The sequence below is a fragment of the Hirundo rustica genome, chromosome 7, assembly GCF_015227805.2.
Source record: "Hirundo rustica isolate bHirRus1 chromosome 7, bHirRus1.pri.v3, whole genome shotgun sequence".
Classification (NCBI taxonomy): Eukaryota; Metazoa; Chordata; class Aves; order Passeriformes; family Hirundinidae; genus Hirundo; species Hirundo rustica.
The window spans coordinates 9,297,835-9,311,899 of NC_053456.1; the positions used below are offsets into that span (position 1 = coordinate 9,297,835).

Here is a 14,065-nt window from a genome sequence, read left to right on the forward strand (position 1 = left end):
GAGAACCCTGTGAAATTTTTCATCTCTTTCAGCTGGTGGCTTCCATTCCTACCAAGTAATCTAGGATCTCACCTAAAAAGAAACCACTATTCATTTTGTAAACTCAGTGTAGCTTGATATAAAGAAAATTTCACAAATGTTTAGATACACTGAGAATTTTTGATATATATTCCCGGAGAAGAAAATTGTTTTAGAAAGTGATCAAATGGATCCAACTAAATACGGAAATGTAGGTATTTGATGTACATTTGTTTGATGGAATTTTTTTACATGTTGGCAGGGGGCTGTTGTGGTGCAGTTCTGCAGAGTGGTGGGTGGCCCTGCTGGTTTTAGGCAGAGACCTGATTTCTGTAGATATAATCTGTAGAGAGACCTGATTTCTTTGGTTATGAATTGTCATTGTGAGCTGCTGGGAAGGCAGTGTAGCTTCTGAGTTTAGACTTGAATGGAGATGGATCTTTTCTCCATGCTGCACTCTCAAGGGGGATGGAATTTGAAGCTGATGTCTAGCAATGTACCCACATCACACCTGTATCCTAACTCTGAATACATCAAAATCAAAGGTGCTGCAGCTGTTGTGATGCTGCCCAAGGTCCCACCTGGTGCTTTGGCTGGGCCTCTGTGTGTTGTCCAACTCCACTGTGCCTCTGCTCCCGCCCCTGTGTCTGCCGTGGCCTGTGTGTGTATTGCCTCTGCTCTCTGGCTGTGGGGACATAGAGGGATGGAGGATGTCCTTCTGTCTGTCTTTCTGTCTGTCTGTCTGTCTGTTGGTGTGTTTGTCTCGAGGAGCACTGAGGAATGGGTAGTAGGGGTTATGGGCCTGGGGAATAGGGTGAAGGAAACTGCTCTGACTGGACATCCAGTGTGCCAAGGAGAAGAAGAGTCCTAGAACTGTCTTGCATATATAATAATTAATAGAATGAGAAGATGCTGCCACTTCCAGCTTCACAAAAGCCTCCTGCTCTCTGCTAAAGACCAATTAATAATGTCATGATGCTTGTTGGAATATTGTGAATTGTATTACTTTTCATGACTGGAATTTATATTTCCTCACTAATGCTCCTGCTTAGTGGGTGTGAAAGTGGATGTCTTTTATGAACAGTTTTGACCTCTCTATAGTCTTTATCTGATGTAGAGCTTTAGCTATAAAGTTGCATATTCATAGAATCACAGAATAGTTTGGGTGGGAAGGAAGCATTAAAGGCCATCCAGTCCAAGCCCGTACAATGAGCAGGGACATCCTCACTTAGATTGGGTTGCTCAGCCCCTCCCAAGCTGGTTTAGAATGTTTTCCTGCATGGGCTATCCGCCACCTCTCTGGGTGTCATTGTAACAATATTCTTCCTTGTATCTAGTCTAAATTGACCGTCTCTCAGTTCAAAACCATTACCTGTTGTCCTGGTGCAACAGGCTCTGCTGCAAAGTTCTTTGTCCACCTTAAAAAGCTCCCTTTTAAGTAATCAAAGGATGCAGTAAGGTCTCCCCAGAGCCTTCTTCCTCTCTCATCCTGTTGGCATAGCAGAGATGTTTTAGCCCTTTGATAATTTTCCTTGCCTCCCCTGGACTTGCTCCAGCATATCCACATCCTTCTTATGTTGTGGCCCCAGAGGTGGATGTAACACTGCAGGTGGGGTCGCAGGAGAGTGGAGTGGAGGGGCAGAATCACCTCCCTCCACTGCTGCTTTGGATGCAGCCCAGTTTTCTCTCACTTGTGGATATTAAGATGTTCCAGGAGCTACAGTGCCCTAGGGCAGCAGCAGTGGAAGGGCACTGAAAGGACAAGGACCAGTATGAAAGAAGTGTTTGTAAAAGACAGTCAAAATGGAAAAAGAGAATGGAGCGAAGAGGGCATACAGGAAAAAAATTAAATGTTTTCTAAGGAATGAGAAGGAGGAATTAGCCATCATTTAATTACCATCATTTTGCCAGTAGTCAGAAGCACTGATTTGAAACCTTTTATTTGAAAGTGATCAATTGTGTGCACACAGATGTGCAAAAGGAGAATCTTATCTGCCTCCAAGATATCCAAGTTTTGGTTCTTACCAGTATCAGTTTTAGAACTGCATGTGTGTTTGTTGAGTACTGACTTGAGTTCTTATAAAATGTTTTTTAAGTAAAAAATTTTAAGCAAGCGCACCAATTGTAGATGTTTACTATTAAAACTTTCTTTGTAGGTAATTGCACTTAAGAATGAACATTGAAGACAAGCTGGGAGGATTATTTCTTAAATGTGGTGGCATAGACCAGATGCAGTCATCCAGGGCTATGGTAGGGATGGGTGCAGTATCTGACCAGTCTGGAGTATCGAGAGAACGGCAAGAGGCAGTGCTTCAAGATCGGACTATGCCGCACCAAGAAATTCTTGCAACAGATGAAGTGTTACAGGAAAGTGAACTTCGACAGCAAGAGATGATTTCACATGATGAACTCATGGTCCATGAGGAGACGGTAAAAAATGATGATGAAATGGATGCGCAAGATAGACTTCCTCAAGGGCTGCAGTATGCTGTTAATGTCCCTGTAAGCAATTTCTTTGTGAAATATTGGAGAGATTACTAGGAAGCTTGATCTGGTAGTCTAATCCTACTCTGGCAAGAATCTATTAATTGCTTGTTTGGATTTTGATTATCAAAATATTTATGTCATTTGCCTCTGGCTGTGGATAAATTTTGCCAATTAAGTATAATCTTTAAGTACGTGTTTTATAAATATTTTATAAGCAGGCTGTTAGCATAGAACTAAAGTGTTAAAATGTGCTCCTTTAAGGATATTTAATGTTCAAGGGTAACTACAAACCGGAATAAATAGCATTATTAGAAGGTGCATACTGTTTATGCTGTTCATAGTACTGTTTAGTTGCTTTTGCTATAGGAAGCATTTTGTATGTTTTTAAGGTATGTGGACGCTTAGCAATTGCATTCACACTGCAGGTTGGACTGTGACACTTCATACATGACCATAAATATGCCCCTCCACAGTATCTCATAGAAGGCATACCTTGGCTTTCCCAGAGAGCATAGAGATGACTTCCTTTTGAAAACAGAGCATCTGTCTGTAATGCAGCACATCATCACTGTTACCCTTCAAACATAAAGGACAATCACCAGGACTATAAAAGGAGATAGCCTTACCCATGAAGAGTAATCTTTGGAGACACAGCACTGTTAAAACACTACTCTGTTAGTTGTAGATCAGGTGGCTCAGGTGTTAGAAAAATGTAAGAGTATCACTTCATTAAAGTTCACACTAGATTGAGATTTTTTTTAATTTTAACTTTTTTTTCCAAAACTTCATTAGAACTGGTCTTTTTTTTTTTTTTCTTAAAAGTACTTCTGTCTTAAATATACAATAAACTATTCCATTAAATCTTGCATTGACAACAGCACGGACTAAAGTAAAATAGGTATGAAAAACTGAATGGTTTTACAGATGGAAGTGATTTTAACATATGAACTGATCTCAAAATCGCCACAGGTCAGGAAAAAAGACCTTGGGAGATGAATGAAAGGATACATCAAAATGTTACTGAGGAAATTAACTGTGCCCTTTTTATTTAAGATACATATTAATTCTTTCACTTAAATTTCTGAAAGAGTGAAGCCAGAAGATAATTCCCTTAGGAAAAGGTTTTCTGTTTCAGCAGTTTGTCATCTTCTAAAATTGAAAAATTGCTTTTCTGTAGTGAGAACCTTACCTGAAACTGGCACTTGGTATCTTAACAGATCAGTGTAAAGCAAGAAATTACCTTTACTGATGCATCTGAACAACAGAAACGAGACAAAAAACAAATACGAGAGCCAGTAGATTTGCAGAAAAAGAAGAAAAGAAAACAGCGTTCACCAGCAAAAGTAAGACATTGATTTGGCAAAACCAAGATTAAAAGGACCTGAAGATTTGGTTGACTATGACTAATTTCATTAGCATTTGAACTAGTTAGGCTGGAAATTGTTTGTTTGCTCAGTAAAGATGCAGTTCTGAAGTTCACCAGAGACCCCAAACAAAACTGATATAACAGTGTTTTTCTTTGAACTCCTTTTAGCAACATGAACTCTTGACATATTTTAACATCTGTCTTTCCAGGCAGTTCTCTCTCCAAAATTTTTTTTTTTTAAATTATGAGTCAGTAGCTTTGTACACCATTTATAAATCATTACTCTGTATCTATCTAATACTAGTTGTGCTTTTCTGTGAGCCTGATAATTTTATATGCTTCATGCATAGTAGTGAAAAGTTTTTAAAAAGAAAACTAAAATTGTAGTTTTGAAAATTCTAAAAAGTTTACTAATATATAAAAAATAATTTACTGGTAGGGAGAATTCCTGTGGTCATAATCATCTTCATATATGTATTTATTTATATCAAAAGATTCTTACCCTAGCTCCTGGTTTGTTACTTAAAATTTTGTTTCATAGATCCATTCATGAGAAGTATGTATTCCTGTATGTCTGAAAACAATTTTCTTCTGTTGAGAAACACTTCAGATAAAACCAGAATCATTTCACCTCATGAGGTAGCAGTATTATATCTTCTAGTAGTTCCCCAAATCAATATTAATCATCAGACTTTAAATAGAACATATGCAGGCTGCTCTGATAGAAGTAAATCAGTTATGTTATCACACAGCAGCATTAAATAAAGCCTACTCAGAAATCAACCCAGACTGTTGTACATCAAAGGAAAACTGACCATAAGACAAAGAAAATCTCCCAAACCTCCTCTTTTTTTGTCCTGGGAGCAGGACCCTCCAGTCCTCCTCAAAGCACTGTCAAATAAGGTTGCACCTGCAGTATTCTTGGAAAGCTGAGAAATTGCTTCAGATTGGGTGTGGAAGCAAGTTCCAAATGCTGTGCATTTTTTTCTCGTTTCTCCCTTTGAGAGAAAAAGGAGATCTAGGTTGAGTACATCCAGAGATCACTTCCATGGAAACATGGCAAGGTAGAAGAGGCGTGTGCCCCTCTTTCTACAGACGTGTACTTGCATGCTTCCTTTTTATCTCCCAGTCTGCCAGAGTTAGTCTTTTTGAGATGACAAAAGAATGAAAAATGATCAGCAGAATTGTTAAACAGGTTCTTTTTCAGTCTCTCTTCCCCTTTTTCAGACCTGTCAGAGTAGAAAGGCAGAGTAGAAAAAAGCTGAAGGACTGACCTAGGTGAGAGCCTACTGCAGTTTCAGTATTTCCAGAGTAGTGGCGTTGATTTTCCATCCAAACAGCAGCTGGAACTCAGACAAATGGAAGCCAGTTAACATTCTGAAATGTTGCAAATTGTGTTTTATATCAATGCAGTAATCAGGTAACGAAGAAGTCATTAGGTGTCATGACTCCTGTCTCCTGTTCCCTCTTCCACACACACACACACACACACACACACGTGCACACACGGACAGACACGCATGCGCACACACACTCACGCACAAGCTTCTTTGTTGCTTTGGTTAGGGAAGCTGCTCTGACAAAGTTAACTCTCATCTTTTAAATGGTACAAGGAGTAGATTAAGAAGAAGAGCCCAGCTTTAGGATAACCATGAAATTAAGTGTATTTTCCTCACAATTATTTAAAAAATTCAGTATAATATATGAAAAGCATTTCATAACATGTATTTAAATTTGTTTTAAAGACGTAGTCAGCTTCATCAGCTGGATAATGTTACAGATCAGAGACTTTACAATTGTCTCTATCTGTGACTGGAGCTGTAACACACCAATCTTACCAACGTATGAATGTACTTGTCCTTCAGAGTGAATGCACTAGAATTTGTTAGTCTGAGACTTTCACTCTTGTTTTGGTGCAGGAGAATTAAAAATTAAGTAGATCCTACAGTATTTGCTGCTATTTCAGAGATACTGTCTCAGTTATTGACTCTTTCTTTCTCATCACTGTCATTATCATAAAACCTAAAATGCTGTAGCTAATCAAACTGCAGATGTGTTTTCTCAGCATACTTTTATTTTCTGTTAATAACAAGGGACTAAACTGTATTATTTAAGGTTCCTTAAGCTCTTCTTTATAGTTGTGTTTGCAGTTAAGCTAGACTTTTATAAATGTAATTTGTTTACTGGTTTTCTTATTCTCTTGCCAGAGACAGTAAAGATTTTGGGGTTTGGTTTAGTTTTCTATTCTTATTCTTTTTGACAAATTAGAGAAAACCTGTGATTAGCTTTATTAAATAAGGTAGATGTGGTGCATTTTTTTTTTAATTTAAGATTTCTTAACTTTATATGAAAATAGTGGCTTTGTTTGACAGCAAAGCAATTGAGTGTGCAAGTTGAAGTCATCAAGGAGATGCTTTAGTATGTATATTAAGTGAGCAATACTTTGAGTGAAAAACCTGAAAGGAGAGAAGAATAATGTTATTCTCTTGGTTGTTTGGCTTTGGAATTTTTATTTTTAAAATATAATTTTACCTTTGAGACTATTGTTATTATATAGATGTAGATAATATATATGACTATTCTGGTTAAGCTTTAATGACTTTCAGCAAACATTTAGAGTTGTGATTTGAAAAAAAGAATGTAACTTTTCACTTCTGCTTTAAAATACGCTTGTCCATGGTTTAGTGCCCAGGAGTGGTTTGATTACTTTGCATCCTTTCCAACAGACGGACAAAATAAACAGTAGCGTATAAAGTGACTCAGCCGTGCCTAGGGAAGCTCTAAGCTGATTTTCCATGAGCTGCTTTTGTCTCCGTCCTGTTGAAATATCTCTTAATGCACAACGAGACACAAGCTGGATTGGACTGCAATTGGAAATGTGTATTAGAAGCTTAACGCATAGTTTTGTAGAAATTAGCATTGTTTTGCCTGAAATATTTACATTTTCTGCATCGAAAAAATTAATGTGTTTTTTTTTTTGTAGTTAATAAGACATCTTTAGAGGGTAGTGTGAGAACAAATTTTACTCTTTTTAAAATAGATCCTTACAATAAATGAGGATGGATCACTTGGTCTGAAAACCCACAAATCTCATGTTTGTGAGCATTGCAATGCTGCCTTTAGAACCAACTACCATTTACAGAGACATGTCTTCATTCATACAGGTACTGCTTGACTTCAAATTTGTCTTTTCTACTATATAAAGAGTTGTTTACTTATGTTAAAAATGTTTTCAGCTCTATGCGAATTTCAGTTTTAAGAGTGTAGCTAACTTGGCATCTAAGCTTAGAGATTCCATGCACCAAAGTGTCAAAAGAATATCAGAAAAAAAAAAAAAAATCAACGTATATTTAATAAACTGAAGAGCTAACTGTTTACAAGGTTTCTTTTCTTTCTTTATCAGAAAGTAATGGGTTGACTTGTAGCCTAAGTGCCAAAAATTGACCCCTTTGTAAAATGTGCTGCAGCTGCTTATTTGCCTGATGAGGTATCTCTCTGTTCGGAGAAGTGAAAAAGGTACTTACTGCTGTAATAGCTTGCCAGTATCCTGAATGCAGTCTATGCCAGCATCCTGATTGATCTTGCTCGTGAGGAAATGACAGCCATTCCAGATCACTCTTCCGTGCTAGTCTTAATGTGACTCTTAGGATCATGGAGAGAACTCTGCAGTTCATATACGTAGTAAGGCAAATTTGGTTTTTTGGTAACAGGGTGTTTTTGGAATTTGCTCAGATGCTGGTGTTTTTTAATAGACGTTTTAATATTCCTCAAAAATAGTTATCAGAAACAACAGTGTGTAGTTATTAACTTTTGGATGTGGAATTATATTGTTCAAGGTGAAAAACCATTTCAGTGCAGTCAGTGCGACATGCGTTTCATACAGAAGTACCTGCTACAGAGGCATGAGAAGATTCATACTGGTGAGTATAGTGCCTTGAGTATCTTTACTGGCGTGCTTAAAAACTGTTTCCCCACTCAGGCAAGGTTTCTGGTAATAAATATGCAGCCTAAAACCCTGTCGTAGTTTGTTTTAATTTAACACGTGTTATAAAGTTATAAAGCTTTTAAAAAGAAATCAGTTTTGTGCTTTCAACTTGTTCCACTTTCCTTTGGCTGTAAAATGAGTATGAAGTCCAGTAAGCAGATCTGAAAGTAATTTTCTATAAATAACTCCAGAGCAGCAAATCCCGAAGTTTGTGCATTCATAAAAGTCAAAGTTCGTTAAGCAGTTCTGTCTTCTGTTGTATCGAGTTAATTCAGACAAGGGGGACTTTCAAATTACATTTCCATAGATTTATTTGTTTGTTTGTCTGTTTGTTTGTATTTGAATTTGATGGAAAAGTGCCAGGACTAAAATGGCCAAAATGCCTAACCCCAAAGGTATTAGTATCAGCTTTTCTTCTCACTTTTTTTCTTTGGGTTTAATTCAGAACTGTTCTAAAAAGAAGAGTCTTAGTTTAAAAATATGCAGTATAGGTCAAATAAGGCCCGAACCTTTAAGCCAAAGAGAGTAGTTTATCTGTGTTTATTTTTTAATCTTATTGCACCACACAGAACCACATTCTTTAACAGGTTTGGTTTCATTGGGTTTTTGGCATTTTGGTGCATGGCCTTTCAATCCCTCTTTAAATATTTTGTAATATGGTCCCTTTTGGACTAGATGCCAATTTCTCAGCCTCTTTTTCAGAAAAGCAGAGCTGGTGAATGTGCACAGTGTTTCTTGGCTGTAGCATTTAAATGGATATGAAAGCTACTAACACGCAGTGCAGTGTGTGCATGTGTAAGGGTTGAGAGGGAGAAAAACTCTGCAAAATGAATTTTCAGAGCAGTGTACAGGGAGTTACATGCACAAATGCCCTGTTGTTTATGGGATTTTTGTACCCTAGGTTGCCATGAGTCCAGACTAAGTAGGTTCCTTCAGCCAGTCAGCCACAGAGGAGTCTTCCATTCTTCTGTCCAGTGTCTTTGTTCCGCTCCTAGTCTTTCCTCTGGCTGTGAATTGGTGAACCATGCTGCCTTCACTTTGTGTAGATACTTATTCTTGAAAAGAATGCTCATTCAGTCTCTTCCATCTATCTGCCCTCCCAACCCCTCCTCCCCACAAAAGGCAAAAATTTAAGTGTAGTCTTCACATTTTTTAGAAGACTTTTCTCCTTTTTTTTTTTTTTTTTTTTTTTTTTTTAAATGAGGATTGTTCCCTGTACGTGGCTTTGAAAATGAGAGTCTGGGCAATATATTTAATTAACATTTGACTGCAAATATTTTATAAATTGATTTAATTATCTTTTAAAATTTAGCTTCTAGCTCTAATGAGAAATCTGTGTCGATTGTAAGCTTTGGAGGGAGGGGGTGGATGTGGTGGGACTGTAGGTTTTTATGCCAACTCCTGCATATGCTAGTCTTTGTTTAGCAGAGAAAAAAGTACCACTTAACTAATTAACCATATTGTTATCTGACTTTTTTTAGATAACTGTGTTTCCTCCTTTCCTCAGCATCCTGAGGTATAGTTTGGTTGTTTCTCAGAAAATAGAGGAAGGTGCTTATGTTTAAAATGTGGAATCATGGTTTTCCTAGGTGACAGCTAGTAATGATTAGGAGAAAACACATAAAACCCAGCTTCCAGGAGTGGCAAAATTTTTTCTGAAGGCTGTTTAGATAACAAGAATTTAACTAGTGTTTAATTTTGGCTTCACCCAGTGACAGTGTAGCTAACTGGCACTCTGCATACCTGTCTGTGCTTTTACCGCTATATGACAGAGTTCACTACTGGCCCTTAGCTATTTGTGTAGTCACTCTGTTGTTCAGGGCTGCATAACTAAACCCACCCAGAAAAGCTGAATTTTCAACTTGCTTCTCTAATGAGAAGGTGAGCAATGGGCCTGAGTTTTACTTTGATGAAAGTAAAGATCTGTTTGTATTATTCATACCCTTTTAAAAAATGTTTCTTAACGTTGTTGTATGCATTTCTATTTTGCATTTTTATCTCCATGAATGACCACTTTTAGCTCCAGCTTTTCTACAGTGTTCAAAATACTGATGTGGAACAGGAAATCTCTTTTTTAAAGATTTTTGTCAAATTTTCCAGTTTATTTTGAAGAAATCAAAGATAGTAGTAACAGGTAGAAGCCCCATTTTATGCCTGTTACAAGCCCCCAATTTACAGGTGCCCCAGCTATTTCCAGTCTGATTTGACTTTAGTTCTCTGAACTGCTCTTTCAAAGGAAATGTTGTGAGGGAGTTAAGAAGCAATCAATGAACAGCCTTATTCTGTGTAAATAATTAAACAGTTGCATCTAAAAGCAGACATTGCATTAATACAAAATTTGCTTATAATTGTGTGTAGAGGAGGGCAGCAGTGTTGGAACCCTGCTGCTAAACTTGTCCCTAATGATACAGAAAATTGCTATTTTAGTTGTAAGAGAGGGAAGAGTCACTGGTACACAAATGTTTTCAGTTTATGAGGTTGGAGAAGATGCTGAATGTGCTGCTTTTTTTTTTTTTTGCTTTTTTTTTTTTTTTCAAATATGTCTGCTTACTTTTTGCTCTAGAAATATTTCTATATACCTTACCCACTCAGGCATTCATGTGTCCTAATTGTGTAAGCCACCCTACTTTCCATTTTAAACTCAAAAACTAAGATTACATTAAAAAAAATAAAACACCATTGGGACTAACAATTCAAGTGCTTTCTTATTCAGTCATGCTGATTTTTTTATTGCCTTCTATAATTTGGTTTTTGTCTGTTTAGACTTTAAAATGCCTGGGTTTATAATTGTTACAGCCTTCATACGTATAATATTTGTCCTGCACTGGATGAGTAGTTCTATTGCTTGGTTTTAATAGATTGCAAACATGGACACAACACAGGGGCTGTTTTCATAAATAATGCATTAATTGTTGTATTATATTTTTAATTTTTGAGGGTTTTTTTATACATCTGATTCTTTCTCACTCACCAAGACATTTCAGAAAAATGTGTCCTAGACTCTCCCTGCATTATCAAAAGGCTGTTATTAATGATCTCCATTTGCAATAGATCCTGTTTGAAAAGTACAACAAAATTGCGAAAGGCATCTGAAATTTTGGGCTTCTGCTAGGATGAGATTATTATTGGAAGCCTATCTTCATATTAATTTTTAATCTTTTTCTAACATTATCTTCCATATGAAGATTAAAGCCAAAATTAAGTATGGTGTCAGCTTCTCAAAGGTTTTCTTAATCTTACTTTCAGAGTGTTCTGGAATTCTACTGAAAAATATTATTTTCTGGACTGTGCTGAGTTAACTCCAGGGCAGTGTCCCCAAATTCTTCTCCCTGTTAAGGCATGGCCAGCAGTGCATTAATATGTACCCTGAAAGTCTCTGAAATAGCTGGTGATTGTAATCCACCTCAAAACCACAGACCCCTGTTTGGCCCTGTTTAAGCCTTGAAATGGGAATAGGTAGCTGGGGAGTCCTCTGCCAGCAAATAGCCAGCTTGAGTAGGAAAATGGTAAGGAACTCTGTGTGCATTCACTTCCAGAAATGAGTGTAAGGCTGCAGGTAAGTGTATTAATGAAGTGTTCTGCATTTCCTGGGGTTGCAGGATGGCTCCTCAGAGGGCTGTTCAAGGCCAGAACAGGACTCAGCTATCTTGCTTTGAGGCTCAGGATAGTTTTCAACCCAAACAGCCACTCCATTCTCTAAAATAAATCTAAGGTAGCATGAAAGCAAACTTTGAAACTATGTAAGGAGAGTTGTTTGAAGTGGCAATTTAAAAAAAACCACAAAGCAGAATAGTGGAGCAAAGGGAAAGAAAACTGTAGGTAGCAAGGACTAAGTAGTAGTCTTCAGGAATGGAAGAGTTCCCATGCATCAAACAAGAACAAGGAGGTCTAAATGCCTTGCCTCGGCACCCTGAAAATGGAAGACAAGGGTTGGAATTTGATTCAGAAAGTCTGAACAGGCTTGTTGGGTGTAAGGCACCATCATTGTGACAAATAAAGGTGCCTGACAAATAAAGAGAACCTGAAGAGTGTACTTGAAGTTTGAAAGTTAAGAAATAGGCCCGAGAGAAGGATTTGCTTATAGACAGGATGAGAGGGAATGATACGAGAGGTGTTATAAGTTAACAAGGGATGTTGGAAAAAAGCGCAAAATTTTATGGTGCTTTTTAATAAGCAAGAAATGGTAGAGTTCTCTAAGTCAAGTGAAAGAAGAGATATAGAATGCTGGGGTTGTGAGCCTGTAGAAAAAGAACTGATAGAAGCTGAGAGATCTGAGGAGAGGAGATAATTTGATTTGGGAGAGAATAAATTGGAATAATTGCATCCAAGAAAGAGATTGGTTGAGAAGCCACATGGAGAGGTAAGAAATAATAATTGGAAATAGGACATAGGCTTACAAAGAGAGAGATTTAGAAATTGCTTGGAATTAAGGAAGTTGAAACTCTGGGCATTAATAATCTGACTAGGAGCACATGTGTGGGCGATACAGATATTTTCCATTCTAGTTTCTATAAATACTGGAACCTTATTTTAAGGTACTGTATTCCCGTTTGTAGAAGGATGTGGATAAATTTCTCTATTCTAAATGGAAAATACAAACTCTGTCAATATTTTGAATAACAAAATCTGTTAATTTAAAGTTTTAGACTTTAACAACTAATTATTAGAAATTCAGCAGTTCATAACATAATTAGTAAGAAGAAAACTACCTCAGAAAATAGCAACAGTCTGCATATTTCTGGAAACAAGACATAAATGGTTCATATCCCACAAATCAGTGCAGTGCAATATCCAGAACAAAGAGGGTCTTGACAGATGCTGCCAAGACAATCCCTGACCTCTATGTCAGTCCAAAGGATTTCATATTAAATACTAAGAGGAGAGATCACAGTTGTTCAGGGTGAGTTCTGGTAAATAACAGTAAACTTCTATAAAGGCAAAACTAACTTTTCAATGCATTTGAAATTTTTAGGTTTTGTCAGAGGAAGCTAGAAAAAAATGTCAGAGGGAAGATGCAAGACAAAAGTTAAAAGAAATAAAAATAGAGTTACTCCCTGCTCAGAAAGGATCATTACAGGGGTTTTTTTTTGTGAGAAAAATAAGGGGGAGAATTGAAGATAAATTCAGAGCAGTGCATATTGTCTGTACAAATATTTCCTAAAAGAAAAAAACAGAGACAAAATAAGCAAACAAAACAACCAAAAAGAGAAACCTGTAAGTTTGCAAATGCTGGTTCTGCTATGGAGGTTTCTTGTGTTTTTACTTAATTTAAAAAACATTTTTTAAATTAGTTCCTAAAAAATAAATAAATTTGGTTTTCGACCAAAGTAGTAGGACTTTTTCAAAGCAGTTCTCTCAATTCCACATGCACATAAGGGAAAAAATATGGAAAAATAGAAAGCACCCTCCAAAACGTTCTATTCAAGTTTGGAAATGCATTAATTCTCTCCTACAAGGGATGGATGGATTTGAGTTAATGAGTTGGTGAGAGGATTGAGGTATTTTTATACAGCTGTCTGCCCTAGAAAATGCATACTGTAGCAGCAATTCAGGAAGACCATCTTTGCAGTTCTTAGTTTGTTAAATGTAAGACATACCTGTACCTGCATTAGAAAGAGGAGTAAGGATTTAGTTCTAAAGGTGGGGGGGGGGGTTTTAGCATAAAAGCTTAAAGTAATTTGAGGCATCAGCAACTGAATATTGAAAAAATAGTGATGTAAGCAAGCCCTGTGTGGTTTACGTGGTTTTTCAGTAGCAAAAGATTAAATGCTCTTACTTTTTCTGAGAGAGAATGTAGTATTTGACCTGGTAATTTTATGGAAAAATGTTGATTTATTCTTTTAGATTCATATTGCTATGTGTTTTTTATCAGGTGAAAAGCCATTTCGTTGTGATGAATGTGGTATGAGGTTTATTCAGAAGTATCACATGGAAAGGCACAAAAGAACTCACAGTGGAGAGAAGCCTTACCAGTGTGAATATTGTTTGCAGGTAAGATGACTAAGTGAAATCTTCCTTGACTGAAAACCAAAACCCCAATCAATTCCCCGATTTCAGATGAGGCTTTTTCCATTTTATACAAATAAATATATAATGAATATATTTTCTGTCAAGATGGGCTATCTTGCTGCACAGGTGGATCAGAGTCACAGCTGTGACTGTGCTTGATTTTATTACTGTATACTCTCGTTTGACTCTTCATTAGAAAT

At 36.9% G+C, this 14,065-nt stretch overlaps 1 protein-coding gene across 4 annotated transcripts in view; it reads left to right on the top strand.

The window, feature by feature from the left end:
• Positions 1 to 14,065, top strand: part of ZNF148 (zinc finger protein 148) — a 37,708-nt gene that overhangs the window by 18,478 nt on the left and 5,165 nt on the right. For 2 of the 4 annotated variants that reach the window (XM_040069782.2, XM_040069781.2), the window contains exons 2-6: positions 2,175 to 2,520; positions 3,723 to 3,848; positions 6,912 to 7,035; positions 7,708 to 7,791; positions 13,729 to 13,847. In XM_040069782.2, coding sequence (XP_039925716.1) covers positions 2,191 to 2,520; positions 3,723 to 3,848; positions 6,912 to 7,035; positions 7,708 to 7,791; positions 13,729 to 13,847 — 783 coding nt within the window. In that variant the 5' untranslated portion in view covers positions 2,175 to 2,190. The remainder of the gene's footprint in view (positions 1 to 2,174; positions 2,521 to 3,722; positions 3,849 to 6,911; positions 7,036 to 7,707; positions 7,792 to 13,728; positions 13,848 to 14,065) is intronic. The other 2 variants (XM_040069783.2, XM_040069784.2) reach the window with 2 other exon arrangements.